The sequence below is a fragment of the Platalea leucorodia genome (assembly GCF_965183815.1).
Source record: "Platalea leucorodia genome assembly, chromosome: 4".
Classification (NCBI taxonomy): Eukaryota; Metazoa; Chordata; class Aves; order Pelecaniformes; family Threskiornithidae; genus Platalea; species Platalea leucorodia.
The window spans coordinates 73188563-73205931 of record NC_138826.1 but is presented as its reverse complement, the minus strand read 5'-3'; the positions used below and the strand labels follow the sequence as shown (position 1 = coordinate 73205931).

The 17369-nt window shown below is 38.8% G+C and overlaps 1 protein-coding gene across 13 annotated transcripts in view; it reads left to right on the top strand.

The window, feature by feature from the left end:
* ATF7IP (activating transcription factor 7 interacting protein) overlaps positions 1 to 17369 on the top strand; it is a 114917-nt gene that overhangs the window by 61558 nt on the left and 35990 nt on the right. For 12 of the 13 annotated variants that reach the window (XM_082309488.1, XM_082309489.1, XM_082309498.1 and 9 more), the window contains 7 exons: positions 4481 to 4567; positions 8944 to 9089; positions 10264 to 10401; positions 12267 to 12332; positions 13056 to 13129; positions 13647 to 13735; positions 15531 to 16169. In XM_082309488.1, the coding sequence (XP_082165614.1) occupies positions 4481 to 4567; positions 8944 to 9089; positions 10264 to 10401; positions 12267 to 12332; positions 13056 to 13129; positions 13647 to 13735; positions 15531 to 16169 (1239 nt within the window). The remainder of the gene's footprint in view (positions 1 to 4480; positions 4568 to 8943; positions 9090 to 10263; positions 10402 to 12266; positions 12333 to 13055; positions 13130 to 13646; positions 13736 to 15530; positions 16170 to 17369) is intronic. The other variant, XM_082309494.1, reaches the window with a different exon arrangement.

Sequence of the window (17369 nt, the reverse complement as noted above, 5' to 3'; positions counted from 1 at the left end):
TCACATGCTTCTTACCTCCTCCGTTTTGAAGATCTCCGTTTGTTACTGTTTTGAATATAGCCTCTAGCTATCCCTATTTCCTTACACTGTGGGGCTTGCATTTTTGTCTGTGCAGGGTTGTAGTTTATCCCCTCTTTGTCCATTCTACACAGTCAATTCATCTCCTCCTACAGCTTCTTCACTTTCTGACTCAGATCAGAGAGAGAACTTCTAGACAGGGATGGGACTGTACTTTAGAGTAGAATCTTTCAGACTGAAAAAAGAGATGGGAGGAGAGATGTGACAAAGATCTGTAAATGGTAGGTGGTATGGAGAATGGGTATTTGCTGTCTCTTCCTCTACAAGAACCTCATGTATCAAATGGAGGGAAGGAAAAAAGTGATAGGCAGGATCAAGGCATGGAAGAAGAGATGGTTCTCCATGTGGAGAACTACGGAGCTCCTTGCTAGCAACACTGACTGCTAGTTTACCTACATTCATCTTCTGTGGAAGAGGAATTTTTTTGAGGGCTGCCAAGCACAGAAACCCTAAGGCTCTGGAGGTCTTCCACCGGCAGTTTTTCAGAAAGCTGAGGAAGTTTTCTGGGACTGTGTAACTATGTTCTTTTCTCCTCCTGTTGACATGAAAGTGTTGGAGATAGGATCCTGGATTAGGTGAACTGTTGGTTTTAGCTAGTGCAGCTGTTGCTATGTTCTTTCTCTTACCTAATCTGTACACTCTCAAGTTTAACCAGGTGAGGATGTCTACCAAAGCAAATCTGAGGTCTGTCTTTCTCAGAATTGCTAGCATTTTTAGTGTATTCTAGACACCATGATTCTAGGCTTCTCTACAGTAGTGGCATTTCATGCCTTACAGGGATATTTTGAAAGAGAACCTACTTGTTACTGATCTTTAAGGGAGTCTGAAGTCAAGCAGCACACCCAAATACAATCTTTTAAGAATAGAGGATGCAGTTAACATATAAAAGAATACAGTTTGTCTTCTAGAAAGTAGCATTTGAAGAGAACTTCAGACCATGTGAATGGCAGATAAACAACTAAACATGAACTTTTGTTCCTGTGTTGTGATAGAACTAGCTGTCAGAGTTCTTGAATTCACAAACAGGAAAATAAGTTACACTTAAATGGCACCAATGAAACCACTTTTCTGCAATAATATTTCTAGTTCTGGTTTTTACTTCCAAAAAGGATAATGGAAGGCTTTCAGAGAGTTGCTGCAAAAATATTTCAGCATTTCAGAAACAAACCTTACACTGGAAACCTTAAAAGAACATAAGTTTTGTTCATCCAATAGAAGATTAAGGAGGCTTATAATATCTGCAAATGGGAGCTGAATATATGGTGGAAAGAGGTCTCTTTAATGTAGCAGACAGAGACACAGCGGCCGCATTTTTGATCCCCTGGATTTTGCAAACCAGAAATCAGGCACGCTTCTGTCTGACAGACTTTGGAGGACCGATTAATGGATGTTGGATTCATCAGTTGTAATTTTAAGTCTTTTATGGCTTTTTTCAACTAGAAATGTGGTAGTAAATAACAGGATGAGAATATTGTGCTTTGAGTTTGAATCACTTGATAATTTTTTTTTTTTTTAAATATTTTGTGATAGGCAGGAGGAGTAGTGACCAAATAATCGAGTAGTTCAGATTGGGAGGGACATCAAGAGGTGTCTAGTCCAATCTCCTGCTCAAAGTAGGGTCAGCTGTGAGATTAGACAAGGTAGCTCAGAACTTTATATAGTTAAGTCTTAAACTTCCACTGATGAAGATTCTATCAGTTGGACTGTCTTGTTTCTGCCTACATGTGTTCTCTCTTATCCTTTGCCATGCACCTTTAAAATGAGCCTAGCTCCATCTTCTCAAAAGCCACCTTACAGGTATCGGAAAGCTGTTTTTAAGTCCCCATTAAGGTTTGTTTTCTCTGTGCTGAACAAACCCAGCTCCCTCAGCTTCTCTTACAGGTCATGTTCCCCGGCCCCTTAGCAGTCTCTTGCTCCTTACCGAGAGATGGCACGAGTGCCAAGTAAAGGGCAATAACCACTTCCGATGATATACTGGCTCTGTTCCTGTAGATGCAGCTCAGGATGCTATGGACCTCCTTTGCTGCCAGGGCACGCTGTTGGCTGATACTTCGCTTGCTGTCTGTGCGAGTCCTCAAAGCAGAGCTGCTCCCCAGCCATGCGGGCCCTAGCCTGTATCATCATGAGGGTTCTCCCTTCCCAGGTGCAGAAGTTTTGTATTTGGCCCTGTTGAGTATCATGAAGCATTTGCCATCGCATTTGTCCAGCTTGTCTAGGTCATGATGATTCCTTTGAAAATATATGAATCTATGATTTCTTCCTAAACAAAAGTAGTCAAATCCTGTCATGTTTCTTGGGAAAAATCTGTATTTCTGTTTTATAATAACTTTTGAGTAGAGTTTGATCAAGGATTCACTACTCAGAAAGGCTATGCTTTTGTACTTGTGATGGCTGTCTGTGCACATGAGTTCTAGCCAATCTACAAGGAGAATGTTGTGATTACAGGATTATGGAATAGTGAGAGTATGACTCTGCAGTCCAGAGTAACTTGGAAATACTGTTCAGATGCTCTTAGGCTTACTCATTATGTTTATTTCCATTTGTATGTATATTTTGGCAGAAGTGACATCCAAATATGCATCCAGTCAGTTATTAGGCAGATCTAAATGCTTGCAGCTGTAGAAATTACTAAAAGATATTTTCATTAAGAAGAGTATAAACTCTTTAGTGACGGGCAAACATCTAGTAAAAAAACAACCCAAACACCTTTGTGTTCAGATCCACAGCAAATAGTGTGACTTATTAAAACGACTGTGTGATAAATACAGTGATAACTTAATGATATCATCAAATTATTATTTTTTTAAAGGATTGTATTCATTGCTTCTGCCTGTCTAGCATCAGGATAACGAGATCGCAGCAGCTTATCAGTGAAAAATAAGCTGATAGCCAATTGTAAAATTATCTCCGTATTATGGTTCGAACCTTCTTAACTAGAGAGGTTAGCTGGGCATCGTGTTTGCACTACTTTTAGTTAAATGAGCTAAACTTATTCAGAGTGATGGAAGTTTGTAAGGAAGGGACTTCCTCATGCCTGAAATTACATTGTTCTCTACATAGAACTCAAAAAGCTCAGCTTTGAAACTCATAACATGGTATTTTAAAGTCATTCTAGGTATGTGTATCTTTGCATGGAATATTTGTATCTTTCAGTTGAATATTAAAATCTGTAAATTGTGGAAAAAGTACTCTTGAACTTAATGACTCTTCTTCAGATTCTTAGGTAAGCAGGTCCTATTTTACTGATAACGATTAAATAAATGAAGCTTATCTATAAGTCTTAAAAAGCAGGTGGCATTGGCATTATGCCATTTTATTACTTTAAAAATAAATCGGATCGGTTTTGAAGAATTTATGTGGCATGAATATTATTTCTTGCATAAATCAACAAAATTAAAAATCTCATCATTTCAGTTTTTGTTTTTCTGACTCCTTCCTTTTTCTGATTTATTAGGTGACTTATTTTAAATTGTTTAAATGTTCTTCATAATAGAAGTAAACTTCAGTGTTAAGAGAGTATCAAGCATATCTTTGCAGCCAGAACTTCCTCTACAAAAGCTAGTAAACTCTGCTGTAATAACAAAATGAACACAGGAAATTGGAGAAGTGTACAGATCAAGATGTGCGTAACAGTGCTGACTTGTTCTGTTGTATTCTGGACAGATTTTAATATAATTATAAAAGTAATAGTTTTATTTATCTGTATCGAGCAAGCACAGGAGGCAGCAAATACAGCCTGTACGAAACACATAACAGAAGTTCATGGAACATAGAATAAAAGTTTTCAGGAAGTGTTAGCATTTTTCATTTCAACCTGTGTGTATTTCGGGGTGTTACTTCAGATTTTTCTTTATTTAAGAATTTCCTAAACTGTATGTTTTTAAAGGACTAGTCTTACATTGTGATACTTTGTATTAGGAAGAAGCTTTAAATGTAAATTCATATTGGTTAAGAAAAGAAGAATCTAGGCCTTTTCTACCATAAAGTGAACCATGGGTGAATTTGCAATCGTAAATAAACATATTAATATTTTGTTACTGAAATTTTTATATTTTTTTTCCTAGGTGAAAAATAAACTAAAATGACTTATTGAGAACTTTAACTACATTAAAAAGACATCATTTCATTTCAGAGCTAACTTTGAGGAATTCTCTTGATTTTAAAGCTCAGCAAATCCAGAAGTGAATCTTACTGTGTTGTATGGTAGTTCAAATTTTTACTCTGAAGGTTTCCTCTGCTTTTTTTTTAATCTCTGCATTCCCTCTGTGTTGTACTTAATTCTCTTGCCTTCCCCAGCATGGTTTTCTGTAAGTACTCTAAGTTCACTAGTCAAAATAGAACTCTTATGAGACTTTTGTAGGTCAGCATAAGTAACATATGGGTTTTTTTCTTCTGTTTGTAGAAGAGGTGGAGGAGGAGAGAAGAAAGGAGAGTGAGGATGATAAAGAAGAAGAGGCCCACAAAGAAGAGGAGAAACACACAGAGAGAAGTATGTAATGTTAAAACTATTATGCTTCACTGGTGGCATACGTTAGAAACACAGAATCATTGAGGTTGGAAGGGACCTTTTGGATTTTATCTAGTCCAAACTCCCTGCTCAGAACCAGGTCAACTAGAGCAGTTTGCTCAGAACCATGTCCAGACAGGTTTTGAGTATCTCCACAAATGGAGAGTCCACAACCTTGCAGTGTTCCACTTCCAGCGTTTGACCACCCTCACAGTAAAAAAGTTTTGATACGTTTGAATGGAACTTCCTGTATTTCAATGTGCATCCATTTCTCTCGTCCTTTCACTGGTACTAAGAGTCTTGCTCTGTCTTTTTCACTCTCCACCCATCAGGTAATTTACACGCATTGTAAAATCTCCCCTAACCACCTTCTCCAGTTGAACAATACCAGCTGTCATTTCCTCATATGACGGATGCTCCGGTCCGTAAAACATCTTGGTGGCCCAGCACCAAACTCTCTCCAGTATGCTCACAACTTTCCTGTGTTTAGAAGCCCAGAAGTGGACACAAGACTCAAGGTTCAGTCTCACAGCACTGATTAGCGGGGAATAATTATGTCCCTCGACATGCTGACAATACTCTTCCTCAGGCAGCCAAGGACGTTGTTGGCCGCCTTTGCGAACAGGGCACATTGCTGGTTCATGTTCAGCTTGATGTGCATGAAGACCAACAGGGCCTTTTCTGCAAAGCTGTTTTCCAGCCAGTCAGTTCCCAGCCTGTACTAGTACATGGGTTTATTCCTACCCAAGTGCAGGGCTTTGTATTTCCTTTTGTTGAACTTCATGAGGTTCCTGTTTGCCTGTTTCTCCAGCTTGTCAATGTGACTCTGAATGGCAGCATAACCATCTAGTGTAGCAAACACTCCTTCCAGTTTTGTATCATCTGCAAATTGCTGAGGATGCCCTCTATGCCATTATTTAGGTCATTAATGAGGATGTTAGTGTTGGTACCAGTATCATCTGCTGGTGTATATTAACAGTGACGAGCTCCAACTGGACTTTGTGCCACTAATCACAGCTCTTGGAGCCCAACAGTTGAACCAGTCCATTTATCTGGGCCATACCATGAGTTTGTCTCTGAGGATGTTTTGAGTGTCAAAAGCATTGCTAAAGACAAGATAAATGGAATCCACTGCTCTCCCCCTCATCCACCAAGCCAGTTGTCTCGTCACAGAAGGCTATCAGGCTGATGAAGCATGATTTCCTCTTGATAAATCCATTCTGACTGTTCCCCATCACCACCTTCTTAATATGTTTAGAGATGATTTCCATAATTACTTGCTCCATCACATTCCCAGGGATTGAGGTGATGCTGACCATCCTGTAATTCCCTGGGTCCTTCTTGCCCTTCTTGAAGATGAGAAGAAAGCAAATGTCACTTCTGTCGTCAAGAACCTTCTGCTATTGCCAGAATCTTTCAGAGGTTGAGAGTGGCCTTGCAGGCACCTCAGCCAGCTCCCTCAGCACTTGTGAGTGCATCCCTTTGGCTTGCATGGACGTGTGTATGTCCAGTTTGTTTAAATGTTAACTTGGTGCTTCTCCACTGAGAGCAGGTCTGCCTTTGCTCCAGACTGTCCAACTGGTCTCAGGGAGCTGGCATTGCTAAAGGCAAGTCGTTTCATTTAAGTCTGAGGCAAAGAAGGCATTGAGTGCCTGGGCTTTTTCTGTGTCCTTTGTCACTTGCTCCTGTGCCTCATTCAACAGGGGTGACATGTTTTTTCCTAATTTTCCTTTTGTTGCTGGTATACTGGTAGAAGCCCTTCTTGTTGCTCTTCATGTCCCTCACCAGATTCAGCTTAAGGTGAGCTTTGGCTTTCCTAACCTCATTCCCACCCACAGTGACTTTATCTTTCTCATAGGTCACCTGTCCCTGGCTGATGGGGGCCTCCACCCCCTGCAGGCAGGGAGTCACTTGCTGCTAATCTGTAGTGGTACTGCATGGCTCAGGTTTAGCCAATTCAGACATTTCACTGGGCACAGCTCCCAGCCCCATATCTGCTATGAGGGCACTGAACCAAATCTGTCGTTGTCCTGTACATCTGCAGGCAGAGCGGGGGCTGCTGTTTCTGGTGCTTCCAGCCTTTGTCACCATGGAAGTCTCCGTTTCCCATCTGGATAAGCTCAGGTTCTGACTGTACCTCCTTTGGTACAGCTGGGTGTTACAGTTCTTGAGGCTGCAGGATCTTGGAGTATATCCAGTCAATCTGTTTCTCATAATTTCTGATGCTGTGCCATCCTCTGACCTCCTCCCGTAGCTCTTTTAACTTGCCAACACAGCTCTCCCACTAGTTTGCACCTTCTGTAGCCAAGAAGCTCATCTCCCTCTGCCATAGCCTCAGCCAGAATGGGAGGCCCTAGATGATACCTGCAGCTCAAGATTTGCAAAGCCATATCTTCCCCCAAAATAGTTCAGTCTGGGTGGAGGCTCTGAGGTTACCGGGAGAGTTGTTCCAGTGGCTGCCAGAGACCACACCATGTGGCACATCACCACCATTACCGACTGCAGGGACCATCCCCTTTCTGTGCGCCCCCCTGTGCTGTATTTGTTAGCTGCTCCCTGGGAGCTGTGCTGTAGGCCCAGCAGTAATATAGGCCTCTCCTAGGACCTGCTGAAAGGGTGTTTGAGCCTCCATAAGGAATCAGCTGGAACATAAGCACAAAGCACCCTTTGATCAAGAACAGCTGATGCAGCTCATTAGAAGCTGCTAGCATTTCCTAAAAGTCACAGCCTCCTTTACATATTCTTTCTACTAGTAGCAAGCACCCTGAAGCTCTTCAAAGAGAATCTAACTGCAGTAAAATTAGATGTAGCATCTGCTTCAGAACAAATTACCTGAACACTGAATGTGTTCTGTTAAATATGTATGTAGCTCTTGCATGTTACAAACTACTTGTTGTACTATTCATTGGTTAGGCTTTTTCTAAAGAGACTGACTGGGAGTAGGAAAGAGTTGTATGGAAGATCCTAATGAACTTGTCTTCACTACTCTGGGAATAGTGTTCTATCTATTCAGATTTTTATAATTTTATTTCTACAGGTTTTTCTGATGGATGAAAGAAAGCTGGAGATGTACCTTTTTTTTTCCTCCTTCATTTTCCACTGTTTACTGTCATTCTTAAAAAAAAAAAAACAATCATACCTTAGACATTTACATTGCTTGCAAATATTCAGCATTCTGCAAATGTTTATGAAGAACCCTGTGGCCCTGTAAAACTTAACTAAAATTTGAGGACCTAAGCTTTCACAAACTTTTAAAAATAACCTAGGTTGTCATGCAGATTTTAAAATACTACCTTTTAATAACTTTTAGTATGTTAGTGCATTTTTAGTGCAACTCTCAAAAAAATCAGAAACCATCAGATTAGACTGAAACCATCAGAAATCTAACCATCAAAAAATCAGACTATAAAAAATTTGTGAAGTTAGAAATATAACTCAGAGTGTATGTAATACATAAGAAGAAATAAGAAAAAATGGCAGTGGAAAGGAACTATTTGTTATGCTGTTGCAGTCTCCAGTGAATCTTCATTGATGTACTACTAATTTTGTTTTTTCTGTATCATCCTCAGGTTTGGGGTGGAGGGGTTGGGGCTGTGGTCTTTGGTGCTTTGATGGTGGTCAGGTACCCACAGTATGCTCTGTAGCTTCCCTTCCTGATAATTTACCTAGGCTTGTTGTTTTATATGTGGATGTCTAAAGCATACAGTGCCAGCAGCTGGAGGAGTGAATGAGGTCTCTTTTGGTTCTTTTGTGCTTCAACGCTGTGATGAAAATGACTTTTATAATATAGTTCTGTTTTAAGCCTGTTCTTTTGTTAGATTTTTGCTTTCTTTCTTACCCAAGAAGTAAGAAAAAGGTTTGAATGTTTTTTCGGTCAGGGATTGGAGGTACTGGTTGAAACTTTGTGACAGGTAGGAAAAAAGTTCATTGCTGCCACAGGCAGAACGAGACTTAGTTTTATTTGGCTGGAATCCTGAGAAAAGGGTTCCTTTTTCAGAAGAGGGTTTTGTTTTTGAAACATGCAGAAACCATGTTTCATTATGGGATGGTGCTGATAGGAGCAGGAAGAACTGGAGGCAAGTTCTGGAGAAGGGAATGGGGGTACTAGAGCCATTTTGCATTTGGGGCAGTGGTTTGGTGACTCACAAAGCGGAACTCACTAACAGGGCAACAATATACAGAGGTCAAAGGGACTGTTGTTCTGCTTTGATGTCATCAAACATCTTGTTTTTCCAAAGGCATTCTTACTGGTTTAGGATGAAAAAGCTTAAAATGGGGACAAATGAAACTTCTTAATAATCTGCAGATACCTGTTTTTTCAAAGCTTTCTCATGAGCAGTTGTATCTAATTGTTCCAGGTGAAGTATTGAGGAGAAAACGTTCCAAATCTGAGGACATGGACAGTGTTCGTTCTAAACGTCGTCGATACATGGGAGAAGATTATGAAGCAGAACTCCAAGTAAAAATTACAGCCAGAAGGGATGTTGATCAAAAATTACAAAAGGTAGAATTGAGATGCAGAGCGAAGATGGCAAACACACACCTGTCACTTGTCTTACCATCTTTGAATTAACTATCCTTTCCCATGCGCTCCCTGCCCCTCCAAACACTTTCTCTTTTTTGTGGTTGAAAACTGGACATAATTCAAATAACAAAGGTGGCTTAATTCATATAAAGTCCTATATAGCCTTACTTTTAAGAAGAGACCAAATATAATTTGAAAAATATGTTGCAAGAGTTACATTTGAAATGGGTTAAATATTTAAACTCTTAAGTCTCGTGTGACTATAGATGGAGAATCTTAGTAAAGGAGCTATTTCAGTGTGGTAAAGGTTTGTGGTGTGCTTTATTGTGTACCTAGCTTTAAAGAAGGTCTGTCTCCAAACAAGAGTGCAATCAACATAGTCTTTTGTAGATTTTTATACAGCTGTTAATTGCCTGATTGCACCATTGGCATGTAAAGAAACCTACTGTCTTGAAGAAAAAAAAATGTGCCCTACTTCCATTAGTTAGCTAGTGTGAGTTGTAGCTTTGTTAATGTAGGATGCAGAAAACTGAACCACATTTGCTTGTTTATTTTTGTTTTCTAAGGAAAATTTTTGTACTGCAACAGGTATAGGAGGGAGAAAAAATTTAAATTTTAAGTGTAACAAGTAAACTTTGTGGAAATCAGTCTCTTTTTTCCATTTTTAGCTTCTGCAAGAAAAGCAACACAGGGCATTTCTGCTAGGGGAAAATGCATCTCAGAAATGAAGTTTTGTTCCATGTCTTTAGTTTCTGTTCTTTGAATGCCAGTGCCCCTCTCAAGAACAGAAAAGTAAGACGAAAAATTAATTTGTGTTAACACAGCACTTCATGAAAATATCTTGTGTTGTTAAGGTTCTTTTTATATGTAATAAAGTTTTATACACTTATCATACTGCAATGAAAGTAATTTCTTGAATTAATGGCAAAGAGGGACCATTGGTATTTGCCAAAATAGATGTAGAAACTTTTCTTAGCTGTGCCACCACATGCTTATGGGTGACTATAGATTCATTTGATTGACATGGCCCAGCCGTTGTCATTGTTCTGTTTGTAGCAGGATACTTGTTAAGAGTTGAGAATATTTTTATAGATGGTCTCCCAAATTCTGGGATTGCATTGCTATTTTTCTGTTTTTTATAATAATTTTGCAGGTTATCCAGAGACTGTTAGAAGAAAAACTTACTGCTTTACAGTGTGCTGTATTTGACAAGACTCTGGCAGACTTGAAAACCCGAATAGAGAAAGTAGAATGTAACAAGAGGCATAAAACTGTGCTTACTGAACTACAGGTGAGTGTTTGTGTGTTAAACTGCATACTAGAGTCAAATTTAAAAATAAATTCCTCGACATTTGGTAGTAAGTGTTCTGTAGTTGTCAGTAGGGAAACCATTTTGACTCCACAAAGGGAAGGTAAAGGGAAGCAGCAAATACTAATGTTGCTTTTGAGTTGTAAAATTCTGTTTGCCTCCTCAGAAAGAAGCAAGCAACTAATTAATCATTAAAAAAACCCAAAGTAAATCTTCTTTCTGGTGAACTGATTAATTCGCTGTTAGTAAACAGCTTTTCCTCTCTTCTGTTCAATTTAGACATTCTTCAAATAAATGTTAAGTATGAAAATATCTAATGCCTCTTTGAAACCAGAAATTTGCTTAAAAACAGAAAAGTGCAGAAAGGAGAGGACAATAGCACTGGACTTTGTAGAATGTTCAAAGAAACATCACATGATACTTATCCGTATTATTTCCCCAGAAACTAAATAATTACATTCTAGCACGGAAACAAATAGCTAGTGTTGAATGCAGTATGCTTTCTTGCGTTCTTTATAGAAATGATGTATGTAGTGGTGTAGGATGAGGACCATCACAAAAATCAAAGAATTTTGAAGTGACAAGACAATTAAAAGCTTATGTCATAACAAATTCAAACAATAAGGCTATTTTACTTTTAACATAAAAAAAAGTATGGAGTTTGCCAGACCAATTCGTACTACATAACTCCTCCCCCTCGCTGCCCCAGACATCTTATGTTGACTTTTTGTTAAGTGCTGTCTAAGATGCTTTCAGTATACTTGTTTATCAGCGTCTTCAGCCATCAACCACAGTATCAAATTAATAACATCGTATAAGGCTGTGAATGTGTTGATGTTAATATACTTGCAATCTAAGCTTACATGGTTTTATTATGCAAGGTGCTCCAAAAGACTTCCTACATTGTAAAAGACAACATAAATTGAAATGTAAATGTAATTAAAGGCAGACTGTAATTGTATCCTGTCATGTTGCTTTGTAAAAATGTGAAAGAGGTGGGGTTTCTAAGTGGACCAGCTCCTTTTAGGTAAGATGTTCTGAAATCATGGTATATAAACCGCACTCGTTTTTAAAAAACTTCTGTTCTTTGAGTGCTAACCTAGTGTTTTCAGGAGTTTTTGCAAAAAGAATTTAACTCGGGGCGGGGGAAGAAAAAGTACCTGCTTAGAACAAGTGGCACAGCTACTGCCTCCAGAATAAGTCAGCCATCAGAACTGCAACCTAGACAGGCTAAATTAGGATCTTGTAATGCTAATTACAGAAGGAATGGTCACCAAATAGTATATTGAGGGAAGCACAAGAAGTAAAAGATGAGATGTAAGAAGGGTGCTTAAGATAATGAACCTGACACCTGAACATCAAATAGAGTAGAAAAGAATAAAGCTGACAGTAAAGTGTGTGTGATATGTAGTGTATCAGTGAGAGGGAGAAATAGGATAAATGGGGGAAGAGCAAATAATACGAAAGGCAAAAAAGGGTGCATTTTTCAATATGGTTGGTACATAAGGCATTAAAACAGTCAAATGCTTTCAATTGCTTTCATTCATGCAGAATATTGCGTGAACCTCTGCAAGATGGATTCTGTTTGTGCAATTGTGAAAGGAAAATAATTCAAGTTGTCTCTAAGATATCTTGGTTGCGATACACGTGTGTCTTTCTGCTGCTCTGAAGTAATACAGTTGTACTGTATTTCAAGGAAGAATAATTTCCCCTGATATGAAAATGGCCTTTGACTTGATGTCTTAATTATATATCTTTTAGCTTATATAATTTCTTTGATGGTTCTTGGGGAGGATATTTATGGTTTTGTCTGTCTGTTTGTTTGTTTTCATCTTCTTCCCATTTAGGCTAAAATTGCTAGATTGACAAAGCGGTTTGGAGCAGCCAGGGAGGACTTGAAGAAAAGACAGGAAGTAAGAACTAGATTTGTTGTATTTGTTTTTCTGAGTTAGCCTAAACCTTGTGGTGAAAAATAAAGATATTCTATATGCAGAAAGATGTGACCTGGTTATTCAGTGGTGTTCACAAAGTAGGTTTGTCTTGTTTGGTTACAGGCAGTGATATCAAAGAATAGTCTTTTAACATCTGTTATGTAATTCTGATTTGTTCAGACGGTTCTTTAGGTATTATTAGTGTGAGAGCACCTTAAACTGTATTGAAGTAAATTAGATTTACTTACATATGAAGAGTACAGAGTAAATAAGAGTGAATCTGACTACCTTGATTTTTGAGGGGGGAGGGGGGAGAGGGGAGGAATGGATACGAACAGTAGTATTTCTCAGTGTCTAGAATTAATATTTTGGATTAATTACTGTGAAGAAATGGAAGCTAAAAGTCCATTGACATTCAAGAAGAAATTTTGATTCTAAAAACCTGAACACAAGAGACTTAAAGGGAGAATATAGGAGAGGGAGACAGGTAGGACCAAGGAGGTTTTGGAGGGTTGTAAAAAATGTCAAGCTCTCTTGTAGTGTTGACTCCAGAAAATGTAGATCTCACACAGAAATGAATAAATATGAAAATTAATGAAAGCATAAGTTTGCAAGCTGACTTATCGTTGTTTTGTTACGGCTTTTCTCTCTCTCTCTTTTTTCCTTTTTTCTTTTTTTTTTTTTTCTTTTTTTTTTTTTTTTTAGAACTCACCAAATGCACCTCTGTCTCCAGGGAAAGCAGCAAGTGACGCTACAAATACAAACAATGCGACATATCGGTAAGCAAACTGCATCCCTGTGATCATGTTAAAATTTACAATAGGATACTTGAGATACCTAGTGTAATAGATAATCCATGTATTTTCTTTTTTTAATTGAAGTGCTCTTCCTTTTCCTTCATTGCTCTTCACTTGTAAAATTCAATTTTCTTTCACAGAAGTCATAAATGAACAGTATTGAATCTATTCTTAGGTAAACTGAGATGAGTGTTGTTTGAGTGGTTAAAAAATAATGGATAAAAATGGAATTTTAATTTCAAGGAAAGGAAAATTCTCATGGTGAAAGGCAAACTTGATGCAAGCACTTGAAAATTTACCAATAATTCTGCCTTTTTTTTTTTTTTTTAGTAGGGGAATATCCAAAGTTAATTTGCATGGGGGGCAGAAGATTAACGGGTTTAGAAAATCTCAATGAAAAGAATAGCTGTAAAATAAGGGTTTTTTTCATCATTGTACTGTTCATAATTATACCTGGTGTGGCTCATTGAGAAATGCTAACTGAAATTTCATTCGCTAGAAATGCTGGCACAGTGAGGCAGATGCTGGAGTCAAAGAGGAATGTAGGAGAGAGCACACCAGCAACTTTTCAGGCCCCTGTGAATGCAGGTAAGAAGCTGCCTATGGACTGCAAACATGCTGCTTAGAATCACAGGATCGTTTACGTTGGAAAAGACCTTTAAGATCATAAAGTCCAAACATTAACCTGGCACTGCCAAGTCCACCACTAAACCATGTCCCTGAGCACCACATCTACCCATCTTTTAAATACTTCCAGGTGTAGGGACTCAACCACTTCCCTGGGCAGCCTGTTCCAGTGCCTGACTACCCTGTCAGTGAAGTAGTTTTTCCTAATATCCAACCTAAACCTCCCCTGGCGCAGCTTGAGGCCGTTTCCTCTTGTCCTATTGCTTGTTACTTGGGAGAAGAGACCAATGCCCACCTCGCTACAGCCTCCTTTCAGGTAGTTGTAGGGAGTGATAAGGTCTCCCCTTAGCCTCCTTTTCTCCAGACTAAACAACCCCAGTTCCCTCAGCTGCTCCTCATAAGACTTGTGCTCTAGACCCTTCGTTGCCCTTCTTGGACACTCTCAATGTCCTTCTTGTAGTGAGGGGCCCAAAAGAAGTTTTATTGGTTTCCATTAAATGGAACTAACTGAACAGAGCAAAACCACGTCTTACAACTTTTTTTGCTGACATCAAAAATCATTATTTTTAGCTCCCTACCACATTCCCAGTTTATATTTGTGTAGTGTGCTTACCAGGTAAGAGAAAAAAATTGTTGTTTTGGCCAAGCAGAACATGTGGGTAAATTAGATACTTCAGGAGACTGCTTGCTGGGTATGGCAGCAAAACTTGCAGTCTCTCAGCTGCCAAGAAGTGAGACACATGGCTCACAGGCCATATCATGCTGATATTTTCCCCTCTAACCAATGGCTACAGAAGTTGATTGGGGAACTAAAGAAAGTCACAAGCCCCATTTCTTAAGAGAATCAAGTTGAAAAATGGAATTCCTAGATTAGAATTTTATAGGGAATGTAGAATCAAAATCACCATTAATTACATTCATTGTAGTCACACCATCCTTGGTTTTAAAAATAGTTTACCTGATACTGAATGCTGAATCTTTTCCACAGAATCATCTCATAGTAGGCACGTACTGGCTTTCTGTAGTGTATTATGCTCCTGATCTTTAGATTAAATCCTGAAATTTTGTTGCTTAAAAGCGAGTATCTTCTCTGACACATTAATACTTGGTTTCAGTGGAACCTTCTGGATACAAGGTCCTACCTAGACAAAGCAAGTTAGTTATAACTGACTTAGTTTTGCTTTTCTTGTGTTTTCTGAAGGACCAGTTGTTCTACCATTTCTGTAACAAGTGTTTAAAATGCTATATTTCACTGTTTTCAACAGGTAAATCTTGGAGCTTCCTTCAAGCCTGTTTGTGTTGTAGTTCTTTGTATATCTTAATTTTTTGCTATTTGTATATAGTTCTTTCAAACAGAAGTACAGTATTGACTGTATCTGTAACTAGGCCATTGAATATCAGAGTATACAACAGAAAAAGAGTATCTATAGCCTTTCTTTTGCAATAAGTTAACCATACACCACTTTTTTCATAGAATCTTAGAATGGTTTGGGTCGGAAGGGACCTTTAAAGATCATCTAGTCCAACCTCCCTGCCATGGGCCAGGACATCTTTCACTAGATCAGGTTGCTCAAAGCCCTGTCCAGCCTGACTTTGAACACTTACAATGATGGGGCATACATAACTTCTCCAGACAACCTATTCAGTGTCTCACCATCCTCATCAGAAATCATTTCCGTTTGTTGTGTTGGAGTGAAACTGCCTGCTTGGTTCAAATACTTTTTTTTTTTTTTTTTTTTTTTTTTTTTTGGTGTAGTGCCAGCTTCCAGTCTTGCTGCTCCTCCGACAGTTGTCAGTGGACATCCTAAGCCTCAGACTCCAGTGACCTCCACCAGCTCTTTGACAACAACAGTTCTTCCCACATCTAACACAGCTACGGTTGTAGGCACTAACCAAGTGCCCAGTGGCAGCACTCAGTCAGTGTCTGTCTCATTGCAGTCTTTGCCCGTAATCTTGCATGTACCTGTTGCAGTGTCATCCCAACCTCAGCTCCTGCAAGGTCACACAGGGACTTTGGTCACTAACCAACAGTCAGGCAACGTTGAATTTATATCTGTACAAAGCTCATCTACAGTTGGTAGCCTTACCAAAACTACAGTGTCTTTGGCATCAACTAACCCAACTAAACCAAATAACAGCCCATCTGTGCCCAGTCCTGGTATTCAAAGGAACTCTCCAGCCAGTGCTGGGTCAATAGGCACAACGTTGGCGGTACAGGCTGTTTCTACTGCACATCCTGTTGCCCAGGCCGCAAGGACTACTTTGCCCACAGTGGGTACTTCAGGACTTTATAATGCTACCAGCAGTCGAGCCCCCCTACAGATGAAGATTCCCCTCTCTGCATTTAGTAATACAGCTCCTATTGAACCACCCACCGTTACAGCACCCAGAGTTGGTAAGTTATGCTTGAATGTTGACACTGGGAAAGGAAAATAGTTGTCAAAGGGAAACACAAAACTCCACTCCTGTGGAAATTTGTTTGTGTATTTTACTGAGATGTTCCTTCTGGGTTGCCTTTCTGTTGAAATTGTCAAGATCAAAATCATCTCTGTCATAGATGTGTTTTAGCCATTGTTGAAAATCATCTCTCTTTAGAAGGAGTCAGCAGTGTGGCTCTGTAAGCTTTGTTTTATTTAGAACTTGATTTATATTATTCCTAGCATGAAATCAGAAACTCCTATTCTACCATTAACAGCTTGGTATTTATTTTTAATATAGCCTCTCAAAATAATCTGGCTGCTTTTCTAAGAAAAGGCATACTGAAAGGAAAGTATAATCATTAACTTAATTTTCACAACACTTAAAAGTAAACAAAATGGGGGGGAAACCACAACTGAATACTAACCTAGTTCCAAAGAAGTACATTTATTGTATTTAAAATAAAGTCTCTGAACACAATGAATGTTCAAATATGGTATTGAGATTAACTATTTTAAAATACTTTCTCTCCATCTTTGGCTATGCCATGACGATTCTCTGCACTTCTGATTTTATGTACCTTGAAAATTTTTTTTCTAAGAGGTCCTCAAGATTTTTAAGTGAGTTGGAATTACAGCAAGTTTCTCATTGGCACAATATAATGTTAAAATGAACTTAAGCAGAGCTTGACATCAGAACTAGTTTTATTTCATTTTCCCATCTCTAAGTTACCTGTGTTAAAATACATCTTCCATAGAGTTGCACAGTTATATGCTTTGTATTGATTTTTCACTCTAAAGCTAATATAATCATTTAATACAACATAAAAAGGGTTGTGACAGATCAGGCACAGTGACCAAAGGAAGGGCCTATGTGTCCAAAAATGTGTCTCATTTTCTCTAGTTCACATAGCCTTAGTGTATACCCTAGTAGTTTTCTCACCAGAATTGAAAGACTGCTTTGGGCCAGCACTGTTGCTGATAAGCTCTAGTTAAAATGAAAAGGAATAAGAAGGGAGAATTTGGATTTAAATGTTTACATCAAATATTCAAGCAACTTCTGCTTAAGTTGCTAGTGTAGATATATGTATGGCTGAGGTAATAAAGATACTCAGTCTCCCTGCGCAAATCGTCTCAGTTACATATTTTGCAGTCTGTTTAACCATCTGTTCAGTCAG